This window comes from Pituophis catenifer, unplaced genomic scaffold (genome assembly GCF_029215685.1).
Source record: "Pituophis catenifer annectens isolate HBS135680 unplaced genomic scaffold, rPitCat1.0.hap2 SCAF_7, whole genome shotgun sequence".
Lineage (NCBI taxonomy): Eukaryota > Metazoa > Chordata > Lepidosauria > Squamata > Colubridae > Pituophis > Pituophis catenifer.
This window is the reverse complement of record NW_027256887.1, coordinates 21,012,922-21,040,452: the sequence shown is the minus strand read 5'-3', so window position 1 is coordinate 21,040,452 and position 27,531 is coordinate 21,012,922. Positions and strand designations below refer to the sequence as shown.

The 27,531-nt window shown below is 36.0% G+C and overlaps 1 protein-coding gene across 1 annotated transcript in view; it reads right to left on the bottom strand.

The window, feature by feature from the left end:
- GRM8 (glutamate metabotropic receptor 8) overlaps nucleotides 1-27,531 on the bottom strand; it is a 502,734-nt gene that overhangs the window by 26,474 nt on the left and 448,729 nt on the right. Inside the window, exon 8 of the mRNA XM_070947976.1 lies at nucleotides 14,388-15,323. Coding sequence (XP_070804077.1) covers nucleotides 14,388-15,323 — 936 coding nt within the window. The remainder of the gene's footprint in view (nucleotides 1-14,387; nucleotides 15,324-27,531) is intronic.

The window sequence follows — 27,531 nt, the reverse complement described above, 5'->3', positions numbered from 1 at the left end:
GTAAGTGAATACCACCCCTGATGCAGGCCATTCATGACTCCCAATCCTCCCAACTCTTCCAATTCTTTTCTACTTGGAAAACCTTGGCTTTTGACTTCTCATTTACTCCTACAAATGCTGCTTTCCTGTTGAGTTTCCTTTGTTGTCCTGAACTTGAACTGGATTTATGACTATGAGATTAGCTTGACAGATTTATTGCAGCAATAACACAGATAAGGACTGCTAGTTGTAAAGAGGTGGGTTTTTTTAAGATATTTTCATATAAAGAAAGAAAGAGGCATTTGTACCCAAGAATACTCCCCCCAAACCACACACTGATTCTGTTTACAATAATGCCCCAAAGAACTGTAAAGTAATAGAGAAATAATTACTTTTAGTTTATTAACTTGTAGGAATAATTTCCTACATTTACAAAAAACTCTTTTTGTTCCCAATACACTTAATAATAATAGTTTTCTACAACAGTCTGCTTTTCTTATTGGCTAAAAAGACCTTGTTATACTAAGTCCCAATTTTTTACACCTCCTAGCACCAGTAACAGTAACAGAGTTGGAAGGGACCTTGGAGGTCATCTAGTCCAACCCCCTGCTCACACAGGAGACCTATACTAGAGATTCAACCCACCAAACTGCCAACCTTTATGATCGACAAGCTCAGTGTCTTCGACACCTAGTCAGGCATTTTGACTGTCTCCCCAAATTATTCTCTGAAGAATGAATTTCAGGGAATAAAGTTGTTGCTACCATTAGGCAAACTGAGGAAGCTTCCTAAATGTTATGTAGGAAAAAAATATCAGAGATTTAGTTTATGATACTGTAACATATTTCAGAAATATATGCTTGCTGGCTATTTTTCTAAGGGTGATCCATCATATACATAGGTAGTTCTTAACTAACAACCAAATTGGGACGGGACTTTCTGTTCTAAGTTATTGTGATTGTAAATCGAGTCGGACATGATTTTATGTCATTCTTTACAATGGCTATTAAGCAAAATGTGGTTATTAAGTGAATCCAATTTTCTCATGAGCATTTTTTGGTCATTTTTTCGGAAGTTGGTAAAAAAGTTTGCAAGTTATGATCACATGACTACAGGACACTGCAACTTGGCAAAATGTGAGCCAATTACCAAGCATCTGAATTTTAATCACATAATTGTGATTATAAGTGAAAATACAGGTTGTAAATCACTTTTCCAAATCCTCTATAATTTTGAACCATCTTTAAATGGTTGTAAGTCAAAGGGTAGTGACTGATTTTATTTTCCTGGGCTCCAAGATCACTGCAGATGGGGACTGCAGCCAAGAAATTAAAGGACACTTGCTCCTGGGGAGGAAAGTTATGGCAAATCTAGACAGCATACTAAAAAGCAGAGACATCACTCTGCCAACAAAAGTGCATATAGTCAAGGCTATGGTTTTCCCAGTTGCAATGTATGGCTGTGAAAGTTGGACCATAAGAAAGGCTGAGTGCCAAAGAATTGAGGCCTTTGAACTATGGAGACTACAAGGAGTCCCTTGGACTACAAGGCAATCAAACCGGTCAGTCCTAAAGGAGTTCAACCCTGACTACTCTTTAAAAGACCAGATCCTGAAGATGAAACTCAAATACTTTGGCCATCTAATGAGAAGGAAGGACTCACTGGAGAAGAGCCTAATGCTGGGAAAGATTGAGGGCAAAAGAAGAACGAGATGACAGAGAATGAGGTGACTGGATGGAGTCACTGAAGCAGTAGGTGTGAACTTAAATGGACTCCAGAAGATGGTGGAGGACGGGAAGGCCTGGAGGAACATTGTCCATGGGGTCGCGATGGGTCAGACATGACTTCGCAAGTAACAACAACAACAACAACAACAACAAAGTCAAAGACTACCTGTAAAAAGCTATCTTGCTTTTCACAAAATGTATTGAAGTGAGGATCCCAGAGTTAATCAGGATCTATTCCCAGACAATATCATTTTTCTGACATTTTATAGTAATGAATATATCCAAATAAGCTTTGATAATCAAGGACAACTCTCTGATTGGGTGCCTATTTACAAGGTATCAAACAAGGTTGCATCCTAGTTGTTTAATATACTTTAATAATACGGTGGAAAAACTTTTAAATCTAGAACACCCCGTCCAAAATTGGCTAGTAGACGCCTGCATTACTTTTATATGCAGATGATGCCACTATTTATTTCAAGTATACACATTGGACTAAGGAGAATATTAAGATCAGCAATCTTCTGTTGTATGGATAACGAGCTCTCAGTGTTAAAAAATGCAAATCATGGCCTTCTCAAGAAGACCAACTAGACACAAATGTAGATGGCAAGTTAATGACAAGATCATTGAACAACTCGAGGCATTTAAGAACCTTGGAGTTATTTTCCAGGCTACTGGTTCATGGATATTCCAAATTCAGTTCTTAAAAGAGAAAGCCCAAAGGAGTGTAGCCCCATCCTAAGGTTTTTCTGTACTAAAGGAAATCCCTATGTTCAAGATGGAGTACAGGTATTTGAAGCCAAATAATATTTCAGTTATTTTATGGCTTCTAAGCAGGCCTAAATAAGGATTTGAAATGGCTAGAAGCAGTCCAATGAGACTTCTTAAGGGACTTATTTTGGTTCCATAAACCATAATGCATCTCAGACTCCAGTATTTGATCTGAAGCTTGAATGACTTCAATACCTTTAAAACCTGTTTGCTGCTACTGTAGGTCTTGTTAGTTATTTAATTTTAGTTAGTTATTAATTCAAACAAATTTTTAACTCAACAGGTCTGGCTGTTTTGACACCTCAAGACAAATCCCTGCCTTTTTAGCACTCTGCAGGTCTTGTAGGTTTTCCCTTAATGCACTAATCCAATGATGTGTGAAAATGAAATAACATTTTTCAAGTAATGTGCCAGAGTTTGTTGATCTGCAAAATGATCTCAGCCAGACTCCACCCTACATTACCCCAACAAGACCAGGAAAACTTGTTGCACATGATAACTGTTGAATGTTATCTATAAAACAACCAGAAAAGTTTACATATTAGCCTATCGCAAGGTGTTCCCACAGGTAGCAGTGCTCCAATATTTGAGGGACTGTCACAGAGAGGAGAGGGTCAACCTATTTTCCAAAGCCAGACAAGGAATAATGGATGGAAATTTATCAAAGAGAGATTCAACCTAGAATAACCTAGAAATTTTCTGACAGTGAGAACAATCAACCAACGGAACAGCTTGCCTTCAGAAGTTGTGGGAGCTTCACCCCTGGAAGCTTTTGAGAAGAAAGTGGACTGCCATCTGTCAGAAATAGTGTAGGGTCTCCTCCTTGGGCAGGGGGTTGGACTAGATGACCTACAAGGTCCCTTCCAACTCTGTTATTCTGTTATTTGGAGACCAGGTTTCACAAAATACCCACGTGTCTTTGCCCTTGTGATGAGTGTGAAAGTCAGGAAATTCCTAAAGGAGGAATGTGGCAATTAGCAAAATGGGGGAAAGGGGGAAATTAGAAAGAAACTTCAAGGGACTCTGCCTTAAATCTTTTTGGTACAGGAGCAAGGGAAGATTAACACTGCTAGGTTATTAAGATTCTATTATTATAGCTAATATCAGCAAAGCAGAGTTTCAGATGCTTTGTGGCATCCTTTCCTGGTCTATCTTGAAGGGATGGCACATACTTTCTGCCTGCAAGTTAGTACAGACAAGAAGCATGCCCAGAAATACTAGCTCTAACTTTGGTGTAAAATTGCATTAACAGAGTCTTGGAAATCTGAGAGGACATCTTTCCCCACTTGCCTTTACAGTCTAAGAGACTAAGGGTCCCTTAGCTATGCTGGCTGGAGAATTCTGGGAGTTGAAGTCCACAAGCCTTAAAGCTGCCAAGTTTGAGCACCTCTGCTCTAATCTGACTATTGTCCAGTCTGAAGCTCTTGCTCCTGTTTCCAAAGGTAATTCCCACATATCATTAAACATACATATACTTTCACATGGGTGCTTTTGATTTGGCACAATTGATTGACAAGTCCTCCTTTTTCACTGCCTTGAATGGCATCTTAGTGAGCTTTCTGTGCATTTAGATGGACTAGACTTACTAGAAGTTGATGGGATTGGGTGGGGTGGGGCAGAAGACACAAGAAAATTAAGGCTAGAATAAATTCAGTTACTGGTGGTATTGGGCTATATGAGAACTTTGGCCAATTTTTAGGAAATAGGATCCACTTCCAATTTTCAATACAAACTTAATACATCATGTATAATGAGGACAAACTACTCAGTCTTAGTCCCAATATTTGAGGAAACAATGGAGTATGAACCAGATTCCATCGATTTAACTTTGTTCCTTTATTTAAGTGTTCACGATGTATACTGATATATTTGTAAATTAATGTAGGTATGACTAAGTTCTAAGTTGGGACTTATTCTTTGTAAACATGTCCATTTATATTGATTAGCTGAACAACAAAAAGTTTCTAAAACAGAATCTCTACCGTACAACCCACTAGCAAATGGGCAATAGATAATAGTATGTGCAAATCTTTTGAAAGATATATATTTGCAATGTAGGGAGCAGCTACAAAACATCTCTTTTTGAATAATTAAAGCAATTTATTTTCTCCTATATCCACGTAGCTGCTTCTTAAACCTGTACTGGCCATCGCTGTATGCTTCAATATTCTTAGCCACTTTGCTTAACTGGGAATAAAGTGAAATATCTCCTTTAAAGGATTTGTCCAGCATTAATAGTGGGTCTAACAAGGTAAAATTATAGGTCACATACTTATAACAATTTATAATCAGATCATTTGGATGTAACAAGTTTGGGTATAACCAGTAGTGGGTTCCACTTACCGTCGCTACCAGTTCGGAACTGTGAGCGCGCACGGCACTTCTGCACATGTGCAGAGCGACCGTAATGATGTCCAGGTGGGTGGGTGGAGCCTCCTGACGCCGCCACTACCGGTTTGCCTGAACCGGGGCGAACTGGTAGAAACCCACCACTGGGTATAACCATATATTATAGATGATATACCTAAAACAATTCATAACCATATAACGACCAGCAGTTAAACTAATAGAGGAAAAATACTGTAGTCTCCCTGTTTCAATGAATTATCCCATTTAAAATAATTATTTAATCTCAGGCTGACACATTACACTGCGCTGTTCTAAGACATTCTTCTGTTAAAAAGCTGAAATTACTTTTTTGAAAACCAATGTATTCATCTGTTCACTTAATACAGAGCTTTGTCCTTAACATAATAAGTGATATCTTTATATTATATTGAATGAACATGATTCATTCATATGTCAAAACTTATAAAACAGATAATACAAGGAAATTGAAATTGTTCGTTGTGGTGAATGGGAATGCCCTTTAACCTACTGTCTAATCTCAGCTGAAGGTGATATGTCTTCCCATTGCAGCTTAATTTTACATAAAGGTTCATAAAAGATTTGTTTTAATCATGTAGGCAATTTTGCTCCGTATGTAACAGAATCACAACCACTGGGGCATTTAAGAAACCTGTGTTTCAGGAAGTTTTAGTGTTTTACTGTACAAATAAAGAACACCAAAGATTATATTAGATAGGAAGCGCTTTCCTATAAAAGTTTAGATTTTTAACTTCAATAGTTCTATGTGACGTTTGCCTGTGTGCTGAGAAATAAAGTATTTTATGACTTGTGGATAAAATCACCTCCCAACTACAATCAAAAGTCAGGTAATTGTAGCAAAGCTTGGAATTGCTTTTCACTACATTACTGGGTTTCCTTTCTTTTTCCTCCAGTAGCCCTGGTAAATGACAGCATAGTCATGAAATGACAAAATAATGAAACGGGGAGAACTGTTCAACAATGACTGCAGACATTTGCCCTTTATTGGTTTGACACTCATTGCTGATGATGGAGATTGCTCATGAAATAAACCCACTTATCTTGTTGATGAAGACTCTCCCATCATCGGCAATCTCAGTGAATTTGTGAGTTGCTACCATGCAAGCAAATGCTGCAGAGATAATCATAGAAAATAGAGACTTCTTTTTTTCCCCATTTCAATGTGCAGACAGCATATAACTAACTTGAGAGAGGGTGTGGTTAAGGTTTGGACAGAGGGGCCCATGTTCAAGTTCTCATGTGACCACAGAGTTTCTTGAATGACTTATTATTTTCTCATAACTGAACTTCCCTCACAGGATCAAGGATTGTGGGGTGAAAAGACTGACCTTCAGAGATCCAAACAAAGAGAAATGTGATGTGCAATTTGCTGGGTAAAAAAAAAAAAAGAATTCTATCAAAAATACATTTCTGAAGAAACAAGGTAGGAGATGATTCATAGAGAAGAGATGCCCCATGATTTTTTTAAAAAATGACTGTAAATCCAAAAGAGTAAATAATGGAATGGAATTGAGAAAATCTGGTCTAGACAGGGAGTCTATGAAGTTCGTTCTTCCATCTTTATGACTTTATTTCAGCATTGCTATTACACAGTTTTTATGGATCCCATTAATGGCAAATTGAGATGTCTGGCTTTGTTTTTTTGCTAAACAATATTTCCAACTCTTTCTCTTAAAATATATCTAACTGGAACTTGCAATAACTTTTACTTTATGATGTGTCGGAGTGTTCTCACTCAGTCTTTTCTCATATGATGCCCCTACAGATACATTGACGCCAACTCCCAACTTTCCCAGGCAATCTACACTAAATTATCAGGTTAGGAATTCTTGAAGTGGTCCTCTTAATACATATAAAAAGCACAAAACTGATTGCCTTAACCTAATGCTAGTTGCCCTTAGCCTTTATAATGGGGAATTACTACCTTACCTAATCTACCCTGCATAGTGTGATGCAATAGTTAATCTTTTATAGGCTACTTGGATTGTAAAAGGAAGAAACAGAAGATTCTGTTATCCTATTCATGCATTGCAAAATGAATTCTATCCATGTTCTGGGATAGATCCACATTTTTAATTAACAACTGGAAGAGTGGATGCTTAGACAAGCTAGTTATTTCTATTTACTCTTGTGAACGGTAAAATAAATTTCCCACACTAACCTCAGTTAGATAATTATTTCCCACTTTTGTCTTAATAACCTGCCAAACATTAGCCATGTAGCTAATTCTTATTAATATGCAATTTCCCATTGTTGATAACCTGACTAAGCAGCCCAGGCTTGCTGGGAAGAGACAGAGTCTGAAGGGCTATAGAACTCATCCAATGTAAGCAACTGCTTCTGAGTCGTCCTTACCATTTTAGCTCACTGCAGGAGTTGTAGCATGAGTCTTTCCAATGCTGTAAGTATTGACTTTCCATTAATAAACTCTTATTATTAATCACAATTATCCTGATATCTTTTGGGAGTACACCTTTTTCAAAATCCAACCTGCAAATTCTAAATTAACTGAATTTAATTTAAATTCATAATTATTCCATCAAACAAGCCACAGAGAACATTCCATCATTCAGTAATGAACACTGAGATAAAGCTTTCTCTACATATGTCGAGCATGTCTAGGCTAAGAGGCTATAAATGTCCATGGCATCATATGTTGACTTCATGCAAACCATTAAGCCTCACATGAAAACCAACAAACATATGGGTGAAAGTTATGGTCTATGTATGCGTCAAAAACACAGCGACTGTATAAGACGGGATAGCGCCAGGGTGGGTGCCCACCCGCCCTGGCTATCCGGTCTTATACAGTCGCTGTGTTTTTGACGCAGTGCATATGTGTGCAAGGCATGCACATGAGCGAAGCTATTCCATTCTTTACAATCGCTGTGTTTTTGATGCAGCGTGCATGTGCGCAAGGCATGTGTGCACTCATATTTTCAATTATGGGCCAAACAGTTGTTAAATTATATGAAGCCCACTTCTGCAGACATATATCATATTGCAAGATTGTGATGAAGAAAATATGTAATTGCTACTCTGAGCATAGCTAAATTTTGTAATACCTTATGTTATCTGCTTTTTATTTTTAATGCTGAATGCTAACTGGAAAGCTTGCTGAAAACATTAAAACTTACTTAGTATACACCTCTTGTATAAGCCTAGCTATGGCCTACTCCTGAGTTGGAATCCCCTTTGTGAGATCATATCCTCAAAACTTTGTCAGTGATCTTTGTATCTTTTGCAGATAGGATCAAGTAATAAACCCTAAGTCTGGATGGGAATATATTAATAAAATATCAGTACCAGTACCAGTAGTCTTAACGAAGATCTATTTTGACCTTAACAACATATTTGCTGCTATTAATGGATGTTGGCATCAACACAGTTGTAAAGTTGCTGAAATATTCTCACAAAGACTGCAGAGTTATGGACTTGCCTAACATTTGATGTACAGGTAGTCCTCAACATGCAGCAATTTGTTTAGTGACTGTTCAAAGTTACAATGGCACTGAAAAAGTGACTTATGACTGTTTTTCACACTTACGACTATTGCAGCATCTCCATAGTCACATGATCAAAATTCAGATGCTTGGCAACTGATTCATATCTCATACTTCTCACAAGCAAAGTCAATGAGATTCAATTAACAACCGTGTTACTAACTGAACAACTGCAATGATTCACTTAACAACTGTGGCAAGAAACGGGGCAAAATTCACTTTAAAAATGTCTCACTTGTCAATATAAGTGTTGGGCTCAATTGTGGTCATAAGTCAAGGATTAACTGTATATTTGTAAAGGGAGCACTTTGCAAATGGAAGTGTAGAGAGCTATAGCCAGATGGCAAATTTATATAATAATTTTTACCTGTTTCAACTAAGCCTGGAATAATTTATTTGTAAAAAAGTTAATTCCTAACTTCCTGCTTAAAAATAATAGTAAACAGAACAAATATTATATCCATTGTAATATTTTTATTAGGAATGAATCTGAATCTCCCATTTAATTGCAAAATTTCTCATCTACAGTATAGACAAGTAGTATAAAGTCTCAAGTATAAATGAGAACTTGATAAAAAAATTCTTCTGTCATTTCCTGGCAGCTGTATAAAACTTTAACTAATGCATTTTGTTATGTGTTAACTTGTCACATTACATGTTTCTTCACAAGTCTGCATTATCATAGAGATCTTTCCTAGAAAAAATGATAAAATATGACATTGGTATATAGTTTATAGGAGGAATAAATATCCTCAGAATAAATCCATAGATATGAAGATGGATTAAAATTATATGAGGAAAGCATTTCCACATATTTGTGTTTTGTTTTGTTTTCTTAACATGGGCATACACATATTTTACTACATGGATATTGGGACATGAAAATAAAATCTACAAAACAGATTTTGGCTCAGTGTTTGACTCCACTTTATCCTTCTTGTATCTGAATGAATATTTAAATTACTTTGCAGATAACATTATGAATTTATTGGGAACTTGTAGTTTCAGCCATTAAGTGCTATCAAGCAAAAAATCAGCAAGATTTTGAGATTAAGGTTAGTAGTGTGTTCATTAACATGTTTTCAGTTTGTTTCTGTAGAAATGTATAGGAAGAAATAATAATACAATGAAATGAAATGCTTTCAGAATATATCTAGTTAAGAAATTGTGATCAACACATTTAGTCTGATTGCTTTCCATTAATCTGCGGAGAGGAAAATTGTTTTATATAATTTGAATGATAATTTATTTTCTATGTAGCAGAGTTGAGTTTATTCAATTTTTTTGTATCAGTTGGTATATTTTTTTGTTGTTGTCATTAACTGACATATGCTAATGTAAAAATAACTTTTTCAGAACATATCCAATCAGGGTAGATCAGCGTTTACCCATAATTTACTTAATTTAAATAAACAATTCAGCTGGAAACACATTTGAATTTTTGTGATCTAATTTGTGGAAGAAGAAAATTGCCATCACAAAACTGAAAAATTAGCATCTTAATTTGGCAGGTTGTTTCTATTTTTTTTTTATTAAGTTTAAGATGATGTTGTATATTTAATTTAGATTTAATTGCAAATAATATTTATTTATAGCAAAAAGAATAATCAAAACCTGTTCTATCAGTAAGAATATAGGGCATTTTCATTTTTGGAAAAGTATTGATTGTAGATTTATAACTTACTTTACTATTTTCTTGTGTAAAAGTTATAGTCTATATTTATCTTACATTTAACACTGCTTAAATAGGAAAACACTATGCAATTAAGAAAAGGATGTTGTTGGACACATTTCAACAAGAGGCTTTCAGAAGATTTTTTTTTTTACACTTTATCTTCCTTTCAGCTTCTAGAAGGCAGTAATCAGCTTCCCTGTCAATCTACACCTCTTCCATATGTTGTAATAAACTGTAGGATGTAATGTCTAATTCCCAGTTATTGTGATAGCTAAAACATAGCATTTAACATAGTGGTTATATGATAGGAACCATCTGACAACCTGTATTATTCTTGAAGAGCAATGCCAAAACTTACTATATCTGCATTCACATGCGTGCAATGTAGCATGATGATTTCTAACCACAGCTATTCTCTATCTCCAAAAACATGTGATCTAATTTTTCAAGATGGCAACAGCCAAAAGAGATGGATAGAGGAAAAAAAGATTTGTTGCTACTGATTGAAAATTACAGAAAATCAAATGCATTAAGAAAAAGGCAGGCTATAAATTGTGGATCTTTGATTTTTTGTGTTAAGAGCCCCACTTGGACTTTAAATATGATGGTTGTGGTATGTATTCCCCATTTACAATCATGAATAAGAGAGACAGTAAGGAGAAAAACAAGATTTGGCTTAATGGGGTTTAGTGTAAATTGAATTATAATAAATATAACCCAATTAATATTATTATATTGCACGTGCTAATTTCTGCCATGTTAAACATTACAATTTAGCAGCAGATTTTGAAGGAAATGCTAAGCCCCATATGCCCTTGGAGTCAAAGTTGCACAAAATTTGTAAAAAAAAAAAAGTTGTACAAAAAGCTGGTTTGGTCTAGTGATTAAGACACCAAGTTATAAACCAGGAGACTGGGAGTTCTAATCTCACCCCAGGCATGAAAACCTGTTAGGTGACTTTCGGCCAGTCACTCTCTCTCAGTCCAAATTGTTGTGGGGAATATAGGTGGAGCAAGGAGCATTAGGAACATCACCTTTGAGTTATTTATAAAAATAATAAAACTTTAATATATATAAATATATATAAAATTCTACTATAGTTAATTGAAACTTCTTTTTTCAACAACTGAGTTACTGTACTTCTTGTAGATTATAACTTTTGTCAATAAATTTCAGTGTGAAAAAAATACTGTTACTATCCTAACATTTATGCATAAAAACATCTATCTTTTGACCTCAAGTGGATTTCAAAGGTCTGGAATTACTTCCCCCTATTTATCCTCATTTTTAACTTCCCAATTTTCTCTGCCTTACCTAAGATACTATTTAGAATTCTTTATTTTAAAAAATAGCCTTTTCACTTCACATAAAAAGTGAGCATAATTCAACCTCCCTAGGCCTTGCTTGTTTATTACTTTCAAGGTAAAACAAGCTATAGTAAATTGCAGTAATGGTCACTTGTGGCAATAAGGACTTTTTCTTTTGCAGAGTTTGATAGCAGTGAGGTGCTTTAAATTTTTTTTAGATTAACATTAATGTCTTTATCAAAATGCTGAAGCCAAGAAGCTCTTTAGGATATTTGATCGCTCCTTGGAAATTTTATTTGTTTTATGGTGCATATTAAGAATATTTTGTTAAACATTCCTAAGTTCTTCTATTATCTTGAAAAAAAATTCTTGATTTCTTATGGTAGCAAATAAACTGCATCATGTAACTCTTTTGAAGGAAGATTTGAAGAGATTTTTAAAAAGCTATTTGATTTGTAGGTTATTGGATACATCATTTTTAAAGTTACCTGGAGTTGTGAAGGAACACTACACCTCAATGAAGTTTTGAGTAAAATTACCTCCTGCACAAAATAGCAGAGCTCTCCACTCACTGAAGTCACTGAAGTACAAAGTGATTCCTCATGTGCACCAGAGGTGGGTTTCAGCAGGTTCTGACCAGTTCTGGAGAACCGGTAGCAGAAATTTTGAGTAGTTCGGAGAACTGGTAGTAAAAATTCTGACTGGCCCCGCCCCCATCTACTCTCTGCCTCCCAAGTCCCAGATGATTAGGAGAAATGGGGATTTTGCAGTAACCTTCCCCTGGAATGGAGATTTTACAGTATCCTTCCCCTGCCAAGCCCACCAAGCCACACCCACAGAACCGGTAGTAAAAAAATTTGAAACCCACCACTGATGTGCACATATAGAAGTGTTCTCTTTGAGCTATGTCACAATTAACTGCTAGACATAATGAACCCAGCACTTCTGACTATAATGTTCCCAAGTGCCTATGAAAAAATTTTGAGAACTTTCCTCTCACAAATCTGAGATAATCCAGAATTTAGAAAATGAGGGAAGGGAGGAAGATAAATAGTTAGATACAAAGCATAGACAGTAGTCACAATTTTACATATTTATGTCATTATTGTAAAACCAATATATTTATACAAGGCAAATGTAAGAGAACTATCAGAAGCAGAAAAAAAAGACAGCCTGAAGATGACAAGTGGGACCTCGTCGAAATGTCGCCAAGATACTATCAATTTTACACGGGAAAAGATCCAAATACACCAAAACTTGCATCTATCTATCTATCTATCTATCTATCTATCTATCTATCTATCTATACATACATACATACATACACACACACACATACATAGACACACACACACACATATATATACACATGTATGTATGTATGTATGTATATTTGTATGTATGTATGTATGTATGTATGTATGTATGTATGTATGTATGTATGTATATATGCCTAGTCAGTCTCCACTACCAAATTGCTTTACATATTTGAGCAAACTATTTGCATAGGTTAAATATCCATAAGAATATGTGACCTAGTATATAAATTAGAAGACTTTTATTGGAAATGAAATTAGCAAGAGACTATACTTGTAAATCTAGCCTCAGAATTTACCATTGGAAAACCATTCACTGTTATATTACACTATTTTTTTTTAGTCATAATGTAGGTCCTCATAATGTAGTCATAGGTCCTCACCTTTCAGTAATAACCCACAGAGGTTAATATACCTTTTGAAAAGTCAAACTTGTAAAAAGCTATTGAACAGTGTCCATAATAAAAGACAAATCATTGCTGATAGCACAGTGCTGAAACTGAAGGATTTCCCAACAGGCTGGAGCATGAACTTGTTGAACATGACAATTTGAGTTTTATACAAGGGAAATTATTTTTCACAAAAGATAATAGAATTTGAGGTCTTTCAATGACTTTGAATAACCTTAAGTTCAAGCTACAGAAAAAGAAAATACATAAACAGCATATAATTATATTCCAGAATTCACAACCATGAAGAAAATCGAGGTTATTAACGTAGATTTTTGGAAGCATTCTGTAAAATGGCTATCAATATTCTATCAACCATCCACTACATTGAAACTCTTTCTTGATAAGATGACACCATCTACGAAAAAAGGTGCTGAAAACAACCTACTGCTATATTACTTCATATATTACTCCATAAATATATATGCTTGACCAGTTTAATTACATTTATATATATATATATATATATATATATATGTATGAGAAGGACTGGCAGACTCAGAGAGAGTAAAAAGAGGGATCAGCCTAGAATCACTACATAGCCAGAAAAAAATTAAATCCAAATCCCTTTGACTGCTGTTGACCCTTATCTAACTCTAATCAAGTGCTACCATTAGTTGAGAAGATTGCTGTGCATAGACTTTTAGCAATAACTCAGTTAAATTGAACCTTCATGTGTGAACCTTGTCTTTCATGCCTGACAATATAGTATGCATCACAGAGATTGCATTCTGAATACCAAAATATTTATATTCTATACACAAACACATTTTCTATTTAGTGTGAATCATGGCTTAATATTTTGCTTGTTCTGTCATTCAAAGGAGCAATTTCTGAATATACAGGACCAAGCCAACTATTTTCAAGTATCAACTATATTCAAATGCCGATTCTTTTCAGACTTCTTCAAAGTCCGTCTGCCATACTCATTGCAAAACTAGACTTTTTTTCCTACTTACTTACTCATTTTCCTCTAAATTATACAATTTGTAAGTATTTCATAGAGCAAATCAGTTGATATTTGGAGTTTTGAAATAATGTAGGGTTTCTTTTAGTAGTTGAGTATAAAACTACTAAATATAAATGTAGATGTATAAAAATTGCATGCATACACAGAAAAAGGCTGTCTATTTGGATTCAGTATGAGTTGATGGCTGCTCAAATAACTTTTGAACTTGATTATCCAAATGAATTAGATGAAAAATGATTTAATTTTTTCAGTAGGACAAAACAAAGCATTGGCTTGAGAAACGTTACTTCTTTACTCACCTTCTCTGCTGACTGTGCCGTTCCAAAAAAGATTGGAATAAAAGCTAACCAAATGATACAGGTGGTGTACATGGTAAATCCAATTGGTTTTGCTTCATTGAAGGTCTCTGGAACACCTCTTGTTTTAATAGCATATACAGTACACGTTACCATTAAGAGAATACTGTATCCAAGAGAACAAATGAGTGATAGATCCGAGATGTCACATTTGAGAATCCCACGGGCATTTTCAGGATCCACAGTTCTCTGCTCTCCATAATCTACTATGATATGTGGAGGATCAATAGCAAACCAAATGAAGACTCCTATAAGCTGTATGGATATGAGGCTGAAGGTAATCACCAGTTGGGATCCTGGGCTGATGAACTTTGGAGCAGTGACTGATTTTTTCCCTTGCTCAAATATTCGATGGATCCGGTTTGTTTTGGTGAGCAAGGCTGCATAACTGAAGCACATCCCAAGTCCTAGGAAAATCCGTCGAAAAGAACAGATGGCAGTATCTGGACTTGCAATCATTAAAAAAGTGATAGCATAACAGAGAAAAATCCCGGTCAAGAGGACGTAGCTTAGTTCACGCCCTGAGGCCCTGACAATTGGGGTGTCGTTGTGGCGGACAAATGTCACAATGACAAAGGAGGTTGCAATGATGCCAAGTATTGCTATGAAGACAGGCACAATGGCCCACGGGGAATGCCACTCCAGTTTGATGATGGGAATGAGTTGGCAGTCCGTGCGGTTGGCGTTTGGTTTCTTATCAAAGGGACACATTTCACAGGTGATCTCATCCACTTGGTAGTGATATCCTTCACAGCGCTCACAATGCCAACAACAAGCTACTCCCTTCACCATCTTCTTCCTTTCCCCAGGTTTGCAGGGCACACTACAGACCGAAGTGGGGTGAGTTCGTTCTTTGATATCCCAAAGCATATCTTCTACCTATATATATATATATATTAAGAAGAAAATAATTAATGGGATTAGGGATATTTATAATATCCCTAATCTTGGCCACAAGTTTCTCATGAATCACTTTGTTTTGACAATACAAATACAGTTTATTTTTATAAGAAACCCCCTTTTTTCTGATACTGATTTTATGAAACTGTTAAATGATTGGGCACAATAAATCATTTGGGCCTTGAGCTTGATGAGTGTCATTAGTTTCTATTTACCTCTTTACTGCTAACCAAATTGATGCCTGTGAAAAGATTTATCGACTCTTAAGCTCTAGTCTGAAGCAAAGGCATCCTATAAAAAGGAATTTATGAGCTAATCACGTGCAAATATAGTTCTCAAACATTTAATTAGAAAATAATGGCATATGGGTTTGGAATTAATTTATATCATAATGAAAGGACAGAGTAAATATCCTGCACTGAACTAGGAAAGAACAAGAAGTTTTATTTCTGAGAAGTAAAATTATGAAGCAAGGAAATATTTTATTGTATTTTTACCGTTTGGATCTGTCTCAGGTTGTTTGCTTGTTATCTTCTACCATCTACAGAGTTATTTGTTTACTATATTTGCTTTTTTCCCTCATCAAACTTCTCTGAGTGGCTTACAGCAAAACAATGACACATAATAAAAGCTTAAACATCAATCCACTATAGACAAATAAAGTAGTATTCCTGATCATTCACCTCATTGATTCACTAATTACCACCAGTCCTATCATGCCTCTCTAAGCTCCCTAGGAAAACATTGTCTTTACTGCTCTGAACAGGAAGAAGCAAGCAAAGAAAGCTTGTTTCTGCTGTAGATTCCCACTTTTTAAAGATTTTGGGTGAGTAGAGGAATCTTCTGCATTCTCTCCCAGTCTGCACGAATCAAGCAGTCTGAGTCTTCCTACTGCAGACAACGCTTGAAGGCCATGTCATAAAAGACTTCATAGCTGATAAAGAGAACTTTGAATTATTATCTGGAAACATATATAACCCAGGGCCTGGCTTTAGAAGGTTAGAAAGCCTTTTGAATTCTGATGGGCTTTTGATTTTGTACACACTAATTTGTTGCAGGGATCTCAGTGGTTCTGTAGATCAAGTAATCTTTTCAAGAGAAGGGCCCTTGGAATCCAGCACTATAGTAGTAGCAACAAACTTTGCATGAGTCAATCCATCCATTTTTAAACTACATTCCCTCATAATTTCTGTCCTTCGCACAGCTATAATTGGAATTCAAGGCATTTGGAAAGTCCCTGTTTTGTAATCTACATGTTAGTATTACATGAGTGTGACAAGAACCAGTTAGCAATGTTCAAATATGAAGTTCATTGTTTCCTTTTAATTACAGAATTGTTTGGAAATGGAGAAAATTATACACAGCATTCCATCTTTAAACTTCTTAGAGATATAGTGATATAAATAAATACTTAAATCATTTTATAGAGATATAATAATTATACCAACAGACAACTTTTCCTCAAATTAATTAATTTACATTAATTACACTACTAATACAGTGCTAGATTACTTACAGTACTACATTTTACATTGGCATCCACAGCACCAACAAGGGAAGCAAATGACAAAATAACTCTGTTTCTTTTTGTAAATAGACAAATAAATGTACATAAGTGGTGGAACACGTGTTACAATATCACGACTGTACACTTGTTTTGATGAAATTGTCAGATTCTTCAGAGTTCTCTGATTATTTTCTTCCTGTAGCCCAATTACAGGATGTTACTTGCCTATTGCTTCATTTAAGCTTTTTTTAAACTACTGCTTTGATGACTTTTAGCAGAAATATGATTTCTTTTAAAAAGGAAACAAATATATTAAAGTAGGGAAACACGTCTGACTCAAGGTGCTGCTGAGCTACATTTTCCATGTACTGTAGCAGCATGGCCAGTGAAAGCTATACTTTGGCAACATCACAAGGATTACACATCCCTCACCTATTTCAGGTTCATAGATAAATAAATCATATCACATGGGACCAGGGGTGAAATCTACTTACCTTCCTTACCAGTTTGGAAGTGCACACTCTGCGTGCGTCACATGCGCACACATACCTGTGCATGCGCAAAACCTGCACATGCGCAGAAGGTAAAAAAACATTACTTCCTGGTTAAAACCAAGAAGTAATGACACCCAGGCGGCGATCGCTACCGGATTGCCGAACCACAGGGAAAAATCGCTACCGGATCATGCAATCCGGTCCGATCCAGGAGCATTTCACCCCTGCATGGGACCAATCCTAGAGTGCTTAAGAAATCTCTTTGCCAGTAAAATGGAGAGGCATCATGTTTCTTCGTGTTTGTGAATGATCAGTTTAGTCTGACTCAATAAATGTCTTCTGGAAGAGGCAGGGCAATGTTCTTCAAACATAATGCATGCACATTTAATTCAACAAGTTCAATTTTACCTGTACTTTATTAAATACAGGAAATGTATTTGAATACAATTTATTTGAATACAAATATTTGAAAATACTATAGGTAGAGGGAGGGGGGGAGTCAATCAACACAATTGAAAAGAACATTTTTTTAGCCAGTCTGGAATCAAACCAGCACTTAAAACCCAACACATTGTTTTGCAGCTGGACGAAATGACCCCTGATTGTGAGAACTAGGAATCACATACCACAAATTAGCAATGAAACAGGCAAGCCACTGTTAGTCCCAATGTTATTTTTTTTCCCAGAACAACATGGAAAACTTCACCTGTACAAACGCAACCTTCTGCTGAGTTGCACCAGGCTGTTCTTTAGTTAAAAAGTATTCTGAAAGAAGTTTAACAGTGACCCATTACAAAAGATCAATTTGCCTCAAGGGTGGGTTCACTATTGGTTTTTTTCCTCCCTTTAATGCTTTCAAAGGGCCAGTTGACCTAGTTAATTATATTCTATCAAACAATTTTCATTGTTTTGGGGAAAAATAGTCAAGGGATGGGTACAAAATGAATGGATCAGAAATTTCAAAACAATAGGATAATCCATCATTTTAAAGGTATGAAATAATGTTCACTGTGTCTACTAGTAATAATACTATACATCGATAACATGGTTTAGAATCTTAATGGCTGATTAATTATCTGAATAATTATCCTTTAGATAACTTTAGGGACTTGACATAAGAAAAATAGCCATACTGTGTGAAAGTTTAAAGCAATGTTTTCTAACTTGGCAACTTTAAGATACGTAGACTTCAATTCCCAGAATTCCCTAACCAGTCCAGTATATATAACATAAAGTAACTAACATAACGAGAGATGATGTGATGTGACATAATGTAAGGTTTGGGGAGCAAAAATTGTTCTATTTTTAATGTTGTAGATTTTCTAGGCAAAGTCATAAGCAACTGACAATATGCACTGTTTTCCTTACTTACTTTCTGTAATATATATTGTACTAGAGTCAAGCACCCCTAATGTACTTTCCTTATTGTCATTTTTTCAAAATATGCCCTGATTCTGAAGCATTTCTTTTATGTTATTCTTTTTCTTAGCAGTTTTATCCCAAGCTCTATTTCTTTTTGATAAAACTTTTCAGGAGGGAGGGAGGGAGGGATGGAGGGAAGGAAGGAAGGACCCTGTGAATTCTGCTGCTGCTGTCTAATGCTTATTATTATTAGAGTTGCTGAGGTTAAAAACAAATCAAGGGCAAATTTCTTTTACATTACTAACACATTATTCTTTTTTTTAGCTGTAAAAGGGGGATGGGATCAATAGCTAAACAGGAGAAAGAGAACATCAGAAACCAGACAATTATTTTGGTTGTTCTATTGTGCGATTGGGAGTAATATTCATTTAATCGTTCACTAGGCAGTATTTCATAAAATTTCATCCAACTATTTTCACTCCTACTGCAGTGAAAGAATGCCTCTCAGAATGCTTGCAATTGTTAAATACACTTTCAAATATCCCACAGGTTACACAATCTATTGGCTGTAAAGGCAACAAATCCTCATTTCAAGAAGGTTGGTTGTAATGATTCATATAATATTTTTCATTTCTGACAAATAAACTACATAATATATAATTCATATTATGACATGGTATAAGTGTTGGGAAAATATCCCAGGTGAAGATGATTGTTTCTAATTTTTTGCAAATAAAGGCTTCTGACAGCCTTAGGCTCTTAGGTCTTGGATAGATTAATGAAGAAACTGTGGAATGTGAAAATAAAAATTGGGAATTTGTAATGCTAGTGTTTGGAGATATTGCATTTTTTATGTTAAATTTATACAAACTTATGAACGCAGAAGTGTTCTCTCCTGTCTTCATTATATTAGTTTTGTATGTAAGAGTACTTTATTTTACATTTGAAAATGTAGTCGAATATATTTTGGTGCAAGAGCAAAGTATTCCCATAACACTATCACATGCTATTTTTTGTTCTGTTTCATTTGTTGGGTGGGTACACATAAGGAAATCTAGAAGTAATGGTGATTAGTGAAGCTATTGGTTATCATGGTGGGACAACTTTTATCTTTATAGTCTTGAGAGGTCTGGTGAGCAGAAGAGAGTGACTTCCCCTTATTAACTCATTGTTTATCTTCGCTGATTAGGGTATAAGAGCATCCATCAAGTGCTCATATGTTCACTCACAGCAACTCAGAGCCATTGAGATGATGCAACAAAGGTATAAAATCTACTTTTATTTCTGGATCTAGATGTTGAGCTGGTCAGCTGAAAATTTAACAGCCCAGATTTGAGACCTGACCACCATTGATGGAGTGAGCTTCTGTTTCTTGCTCCAGCTCCTGTCCACCTAGCAGTTCAAAAGTTTGCAAATGTGAGTAGATAAATAGGTACCACTACGGTTGGAAGACAACAGTGTTCTGTGTGCCTTGGCATATAGTCCTGTAGCCACATGACCGCAGAAATATCTTTGGACAACACTGGCTGCCTTAGCTAAGAAACAGAGATAAGCACTTCCCTCTAGATTCAGACATGACTGGACGGGGAATTCTTTAGCTTTGCTTTTTATTTAGTAAAGAAATCATAATATCAATGATCAATTGATTTTAATGTTACATCTATTTTCGCACTTATTTGTGAAGAATGCAAGTTTCAGTGAATAGATTTTTAGCTATGCTCATATTTACTGGACTGTTTTTAAGTTTATTTCACAATAGTCTGTGGATTTACAGTCTTTCTGGATAGACTTGATTACTGCTTCCTTCCTCTATTTTACTCTGTTTTTACTACTTCATCAACATTAGTTTACTATCCAAAGAATGGATATCAAGAGCAACCTTAAATCATGTTTTAAAGCTACAATTCTGGTATAAAACTTACTTACCATTTAAAACAGCATAATGATTATCATCTAAATGTTGGTTTTGATTTATAGTTTATACAATTTATTCTAGGTTAAGCTCTGAAAATTCTTAACATAAACATGAAGCAAAGATCCCATGCCAGTTAACAAGAAGAATAAGTGGGTCAACACAGATCTTCTAAATTAAGTGTGCTGTCTGATCTTTAATGACACCAGTAATCATTCATTTTGTGAAAATTGAACTAACAACAGGGCATGGTGTCAGCATGTACGGCATAAAGATTAATGAGCTCATTCACCTTCTGGGCTGCTATATTACCATTAAATTGATTAGTAGAATGGTCCATGTATTGAAATCACAAACAATCTGATGGATTTATCTGAACTTTTGAGTAGATTGCTCTATGATGAACAGCACACTTTCAGCTTCTCATTGTTACTTTTGAATGGGTGATAAATGCTAACATATTTTGTTCTATGGATTTCAGTAGGACAGATATGGATTAAATCTTACCCCTGCTTCTTTTGAAATAGAAGGGAAACTCCAGTGACAGCAAAGAGTGGAATTTATCTCTGTCTATTCTCCTTTAAACTCTCTATGCTATCCAGAATTTGTTCTGTGAGTCTACTACAGAGGGAAAAGGAAATCAGAAGTTCATTGTCTTCCTTTATGCTTCAGTAGCTTTCTAAATGAAACTACATGTCCCATTCCTAGAAAAAGCTATGACTAGCTCAGGCACTCATCTGTCAGCTGGGTGGTTGCATCCTGTGCCTTCAGATCATGCCCTGGAACTTCACTTAACCAAGTGTTATATGTCACTACTGCTTCTATTACGAATAGGTGTTATATGGTCATGCTTCAAGGTCTCCTTCATTAAAGGATATATGTGCTATGTCCTGATTTATCTATCCATAAGTGAGTGAACAATGCATTTGGGGAAAGCATCTCATGCATTTAAGGGAATATTCACTGCATTTTGACCAAAACATTTCTAAAATTATATTGGAAAGCTTACATAAAGCAAATGTAATTTATTATATGAATCTAAAAAAGATTATTGGATTCATGTAATACAGGTTTTATGTCTTGGGAGATGCATGAAGATACATACCGAAATTGCAAATATTTAATGGGACTACAGATAGAAAACAAGTCAAGGGCAACCAATCCATCAGAAAGTAAGCAAAGCTAGAAATAAAAACTGTCAAGATTCTAGATTGACAGTCAGTTTCATTACTGCCAAGGTTTATAAGAATGGTCCCATCCCTCTACTTGATGGAAGTCTGCTGATAGAAAATCAGTTCTAACATATTTGCTTTTTCTACAGTCCTATCAGGAGAAAACACTCAGTGGTATCAGTTTCACGCTTCATATTTTATGCATATAAATTAAATGCATGTACATTTTTTGTGTTCATGTACCTCCAGATATAACCAAAATTACTCCCAGTAGTTTTCTCTGTAAAAAGAGAGTAAAAACATAAAAAGCCAGAAACACAGAATTTTTTTTTTCTTTCTGTTCAATCATGTCTGATTCTGAGACTATCTGAGGAAGTCTCTGCTATTTTCTTGGCAAGGTTTTTCAGAAATAGTTTGCTATTGCATGTTTCCTAGGACTGAAAGTGACTTGTCCAATGTCAACCAGCTGGTTCTGTGTCTACAGTGAGTTTAGAAATCATGATCTCCCAGTTTCTAGCCTTATGCCTTAACAGAAAACTGATTCTCACTAGAAGGATATAACAAATCAGAAAGACATAAACAGCTGAAATGATGAATAAGACTGATCACTCAGAATCAAAATAATTCTTGTTACCAGTTCTCAGTAGAAAAGTGTAAAAACCCCAATATTTTATTCACTTTCTTGAGGCTATTTTATTCAATTCCAAACGGATAGGGAGTGAATATGATGACTATTGCTTTATGATACTATTAATAGAAGATAAATATGCATCTCGACATTTCTTTGTATTCAAATGTTATTCAATTTTATATTCTGATATGGTAAAGATAGGTAATGGGCTGGTTAGCAGCAAAGCTACTGAGACTTGATCTGGATAAGGTAAACATTGTGTTGCAATGTAGGTGATTTTAACCAGATTCAATCCAGGTCTTTGCTGTGAACTTTTAAGTATATATTTAAATTTAACTATCCTTCCAAAAGGTGAAAAACTCTTGTCGCAGAAACTAACAGTTAATAAAATGGAGAAGCAATATTCTTTGGCACATGTGCTGAAAAGATGCTGCTTGTAGGAATTTTAATGTGAAATGGAAATAATGTCTCTATTCACTTACCATGTCACTTCATCACATTGTTCCATTGTACCAGAAGGTACAACAGGGTGTTTTGTTTTATTTAAGTGTCTCTTATTGAACTCATCTATTTTTCAATAGATTAATCAAGAAGAACATAAATACACTTTGTTGATGCCCCTGGAAAGAGTTTTGCAATAGCTCCCAGTGGCTAGACTCTACGATGGTTGGTTTATTTTATTCTGCGTATCTGAAAGGGGAGGAAAAGGCTAATAACAGCAGTTTATTTCCAGGACAATAAACGCTTTTTCAGGGGTCCCAAAATGATGTAATTATTTTCTTTCTCATATCTTATCGTGAATGCTGATATGACATAGCATTTCTACAAAAAAAATAATTATGTAAACTAGAAGTAAGTAACTTAGAGGTCCTGGATTAATTTAAAACACTCTTGTAACCAAAGGATCTCATGATGTTTCTACTCTTCTCTAAACAGATTGTCAAGTGGGTAGAAAGAAAAGACAGCAAGAAGATTAAAAAAGGAATGGTGAAACAAATGGGTTTTTTTCCTTCCTTTTGTTTTCACTATGGATATCTCTGCCTTTCTATAGTAGAGCTCAATGGCATACAGGGACTTGGATTTTTATCTTTGATCATGCCTATGGTGGCTCAGTGGCTAAAAAGCTGAGCTTGTCGACCGAAAGGTCAGAAATTCAGTAGTTCGAATCTCTAGTGTGACGTAACGGGGTGAGCTCCCATTACTTGTCCCAGCTTCTGCCAACCTAGCGGTTTGAAAACACATAAAAAATGCAAGTAAAAAAATAGAGACCACCTTTGGTGGTTCCGGGCGTCTTTGGCGTTTAGTCATGCTGGCCACATGACCACAGAGATGTCTTTGGACAGCACTGGCTCTTTGGCTTTGAAACAGATTTAGCACTGACCCCTAGAGTCGGGAGCAGCTAGCACATATGTGCGAGGGGAACCTTTACCTTTATATGAAATTATCTGATCTTCAGTCATCAGAATTTATGCATCTAGTGGATTGCACGTTTCCTACAATGGGGGAACAGGAAATGAAAGCCTCTTAATCCTGCTGGATCTCTCAGCAAGCCTTCACCCATGGCATCCTTCTGGACAAGAGTTGAGAATTATGAGTCGTGATCTGCAGGTTTCTATTTCTTTCTGAGTGGACAATTTCAATTAGCAATGGAATGAGGGAGTACAGGTTAAGTTCTTGGCCACTTCAGTTTATTTTGCCTCAAAGTTCAGTCCTCTCCCCATTGGCCATATATTGGTAGGTGTATCAATATTTTGATGATAACCAGTTATATCTCCACTCAGACCAAGCAGGAGATCTATATCTGGAATATAGAAGATGGTGAACAAGAACACTTTGGCTTAATTCCAGAAAGATGGAGTGGCTGTAGTTTCAAAATCTGATCATCAGATTCTAGTTTGATCTTTGGCTCTGGATGGGATTGCACATCTGGTATTTGTCATGGACTCCAGGTTCCTGTTAATGCAACATATAAAAGCTATGTCCAGAAGCACTTTTCTACAGCTTTGGATTGTACATCAGATATGATCAGGGCTATAATGAATATGGTCACTCTTGCCCTTGTCACCTCATACTTTTTCTGGTGTGGCACCTCCCTTTGCAGTAATAGCCTGCCTTCTAAAATCAGGATGGCGCCTTCCTTATTAATATTTAGGAAACTACTCTGCTGTAGAGGCTTACAGAATACAAGTTATGCTATGTGGTGGAGGAATGAATTGATTTTGATATAGGAAACTTATTTATTTATTTATTTTAGGACTAATTTGTTTATATAATGCATATTTTGTGTACTTTAGTGAAATGTAAGTCTCCGTGAACAAAAGAAAATCCAAGCAAACAAAAAGAGATACTAATTCAAAAGTACTCTGGAACTGGATGTATATTCCTTTTGAGGGACTGTAAACCCACCCAAAACAGAAAGACCAGCACTTTGTTGGATTTTTCAGCACCTATAGGTCCCGGGTCAGCTTAAACTTAAAATCATCAAGGTGTCAATCACCAACTCCAGATGATATGTTTGGAGATATTATAAAAACAGATTTCAGTTTATGGATGGGATTGGAAAGGACCAATTGGGGGAATAGTGAGACTATTCTCCTTCCCAGTTCTCCATGTGGACTTTATGGGTACCCAGGGAAATTAGCCAAATGCATACTTGAATATATACATCTACCACCTCTTTTATCTCTTAAAATTCTTGAAAATAACAGTCAAGAAAAACCCAACCCCTACCCTAGATTACTTGAGGAAGCTTTGAAGGGAATAGCTAACATTTCTAACGCACGTGGTCATTGTATTTTATGTGAAGGATGCAGGGATTGGGATTTTATTTTTTATTTTTTGAAATCTGTATACCTGGGAGATTCTGATTACAAACATCTTTATCTTCTTCACTTCCTTAAATTCGCAGTCTGTCTGTTTCTGGGATTAAGTAAAGAGGTTTATCTTTTGTTCCCAATGGGAAAGGTTTTGATCAGGGCAACAGTTAGAGATATCTTTAAGCAAAGAATAGAAGAAGAAATTGAGAAGTAGATCCAGGGATGAATAAAAATGTGGTTGCAAAGCTCTCTGCACTGCAGCCCTAAGCTATTTAACTGTAGTTGAGCACTTTGAAAGATGCATTTAGAGGAGAGAGCACATCAGGTTACTGAACCATAATCTACACCAGCTGCCTATTAGCTTCCAGGTAGAGATTAAGTGCTGGGTTTGAATGGCGCTCAGGAATTAATTTTCATTTGGCTCAATTAATAGCTTAGCAGTTGTACATTTTAATTGCCATTAATGCACTTAGAGTCCAGTTTGGGCATATACTTTTAAATGAAGAGGAATAAAGGAAAAACAAGCATCCTTTCCCAATATTAGTCTCCACTGCACTTTTTGTTTTTATTTCTTTACATAACTTTTCTCTCTCTCTCTCTTTTTTTTTTTTCTCTGGTGACTTTTAGAGCTCCTGGAGTCTTTTCAGATTTCAAATACTCAGTGTTAAAAAAAAAAGAGCAACATATTTTCCTATTTTTGAGGGCAGGTGAAACAGAACTACTTGGTGAATCACATATGGCTTTTGGCCAATTTAATAAGCATATGGCAAAAAAAAAAGCACATTTTTGCTTCTCGTCCTTCTGAATTTTAAGACCTTCAAAAATTGATCTTGATTAATATTTCCCTTGAGCAGCTTCATAGGAAAAATTAAGTACCCTTTGAATAATAAAAAAAAAGAAGCAATCAGATGAATGAGACAGATGGTCCCTAAGTAAATCAACAAGATGAGTGTGGGAGAAAAAGCCAACAAGACCTGAAACAAGCTAACAGATAATTTCTGTTTTATTTTCTATCTCCTATTTATTTAGCATATGGTATATCATACTTGGGCTAGCAATATATATTAACATTTCACCTAGATTAGTAAAACCCAATAAAATATACAGTATATGTGAAAAAGATCTATGTTCAGATACCAATGCCCTGGCCAGTGTTGGTGAACTTTTTCAGCACTGAGTGCCGAAATGGGAGCATGTGCTTCTGGTTTCTGGCATGCACATGTACACCGGTCACCTGGTCTTCCGGTTTCTGGCATGCATGTGCATGCGAAGACCAGCTGGCAGGTGTGCATGCATGCGCTGGAAACCAGAAGCTCAGCTTTCTGGCATGTGCATAGGTGCCAGGGAGATGCTCTTCCGGTTTCTGGCACTCCCACGTGTGGAAAGTCCAGCTGGCTGGCACACATGGACACACCAGAAACCAGAAGACCAGGTGACTAGTGCTCATACGCACGCTGGAAACCAGAAGCGCACACTCCCATTTCGGCACTCAGAAACTGGAAGAGCAACGGGCGATGGCTGGTGTGCCAGGAGAGATGGCTCTGCGTGTCACTTCCAGCACGTGTTCACCATCACGGGTCTAGGCTTTCTAACCATTGAAGCACATCATCATTTATATTTTAAAAAATCAGAGACTAGACCAGTATATGCGCTCAGCTTACAGCTAGTCATGATGTAAACTACAGTTTGACATGGGACCCTGCAGCTGCACTGAGGGGAGGATACTATGTCCTATTTATAGAGCGAGTCCCGGCAGACACCATGTGAGATGTGAATCCTATTCAGGATAGTCCATTGCTGATGTAGTTTAAAGCCTGGCACCTTTTTTGTGGGATAATTTATATGTCTATTTCCTAAAATGAGGACATTGTAATAATGTAATGATGCCATTGGGAGGAGAGGAATTAATGGTTTTGTTGTTGTTTTTTTAAAAAAAGTAAAGCAACTGTATCAGGATTTCAAAAATCTGAACCATGTCATGATGGAAGTAAAGAGGCATAATAGAAAAAATTCTACCACTTTGCTGCTCACTTGAGAGTGATTCATTTTTGCAGTCTAGATATATATTATTTAAATCTATCAGAGGCTTAACACACCTGTTCTTGCTGGGGGGGAAAAACCCTGATAACTTGCTTTAATGTAAAGAATCAGGACCATGTGTTAAGTTCCAGTTAAGCTGATTTATTGCTCATGCCTATATACAAGAATCTAGTCAACTAATGGTCAGTACTAAACTGGCACTAGATAAGACTTAATGGAATTCCAGAGGGGCTGGGCTTGGACCACTTGTGGG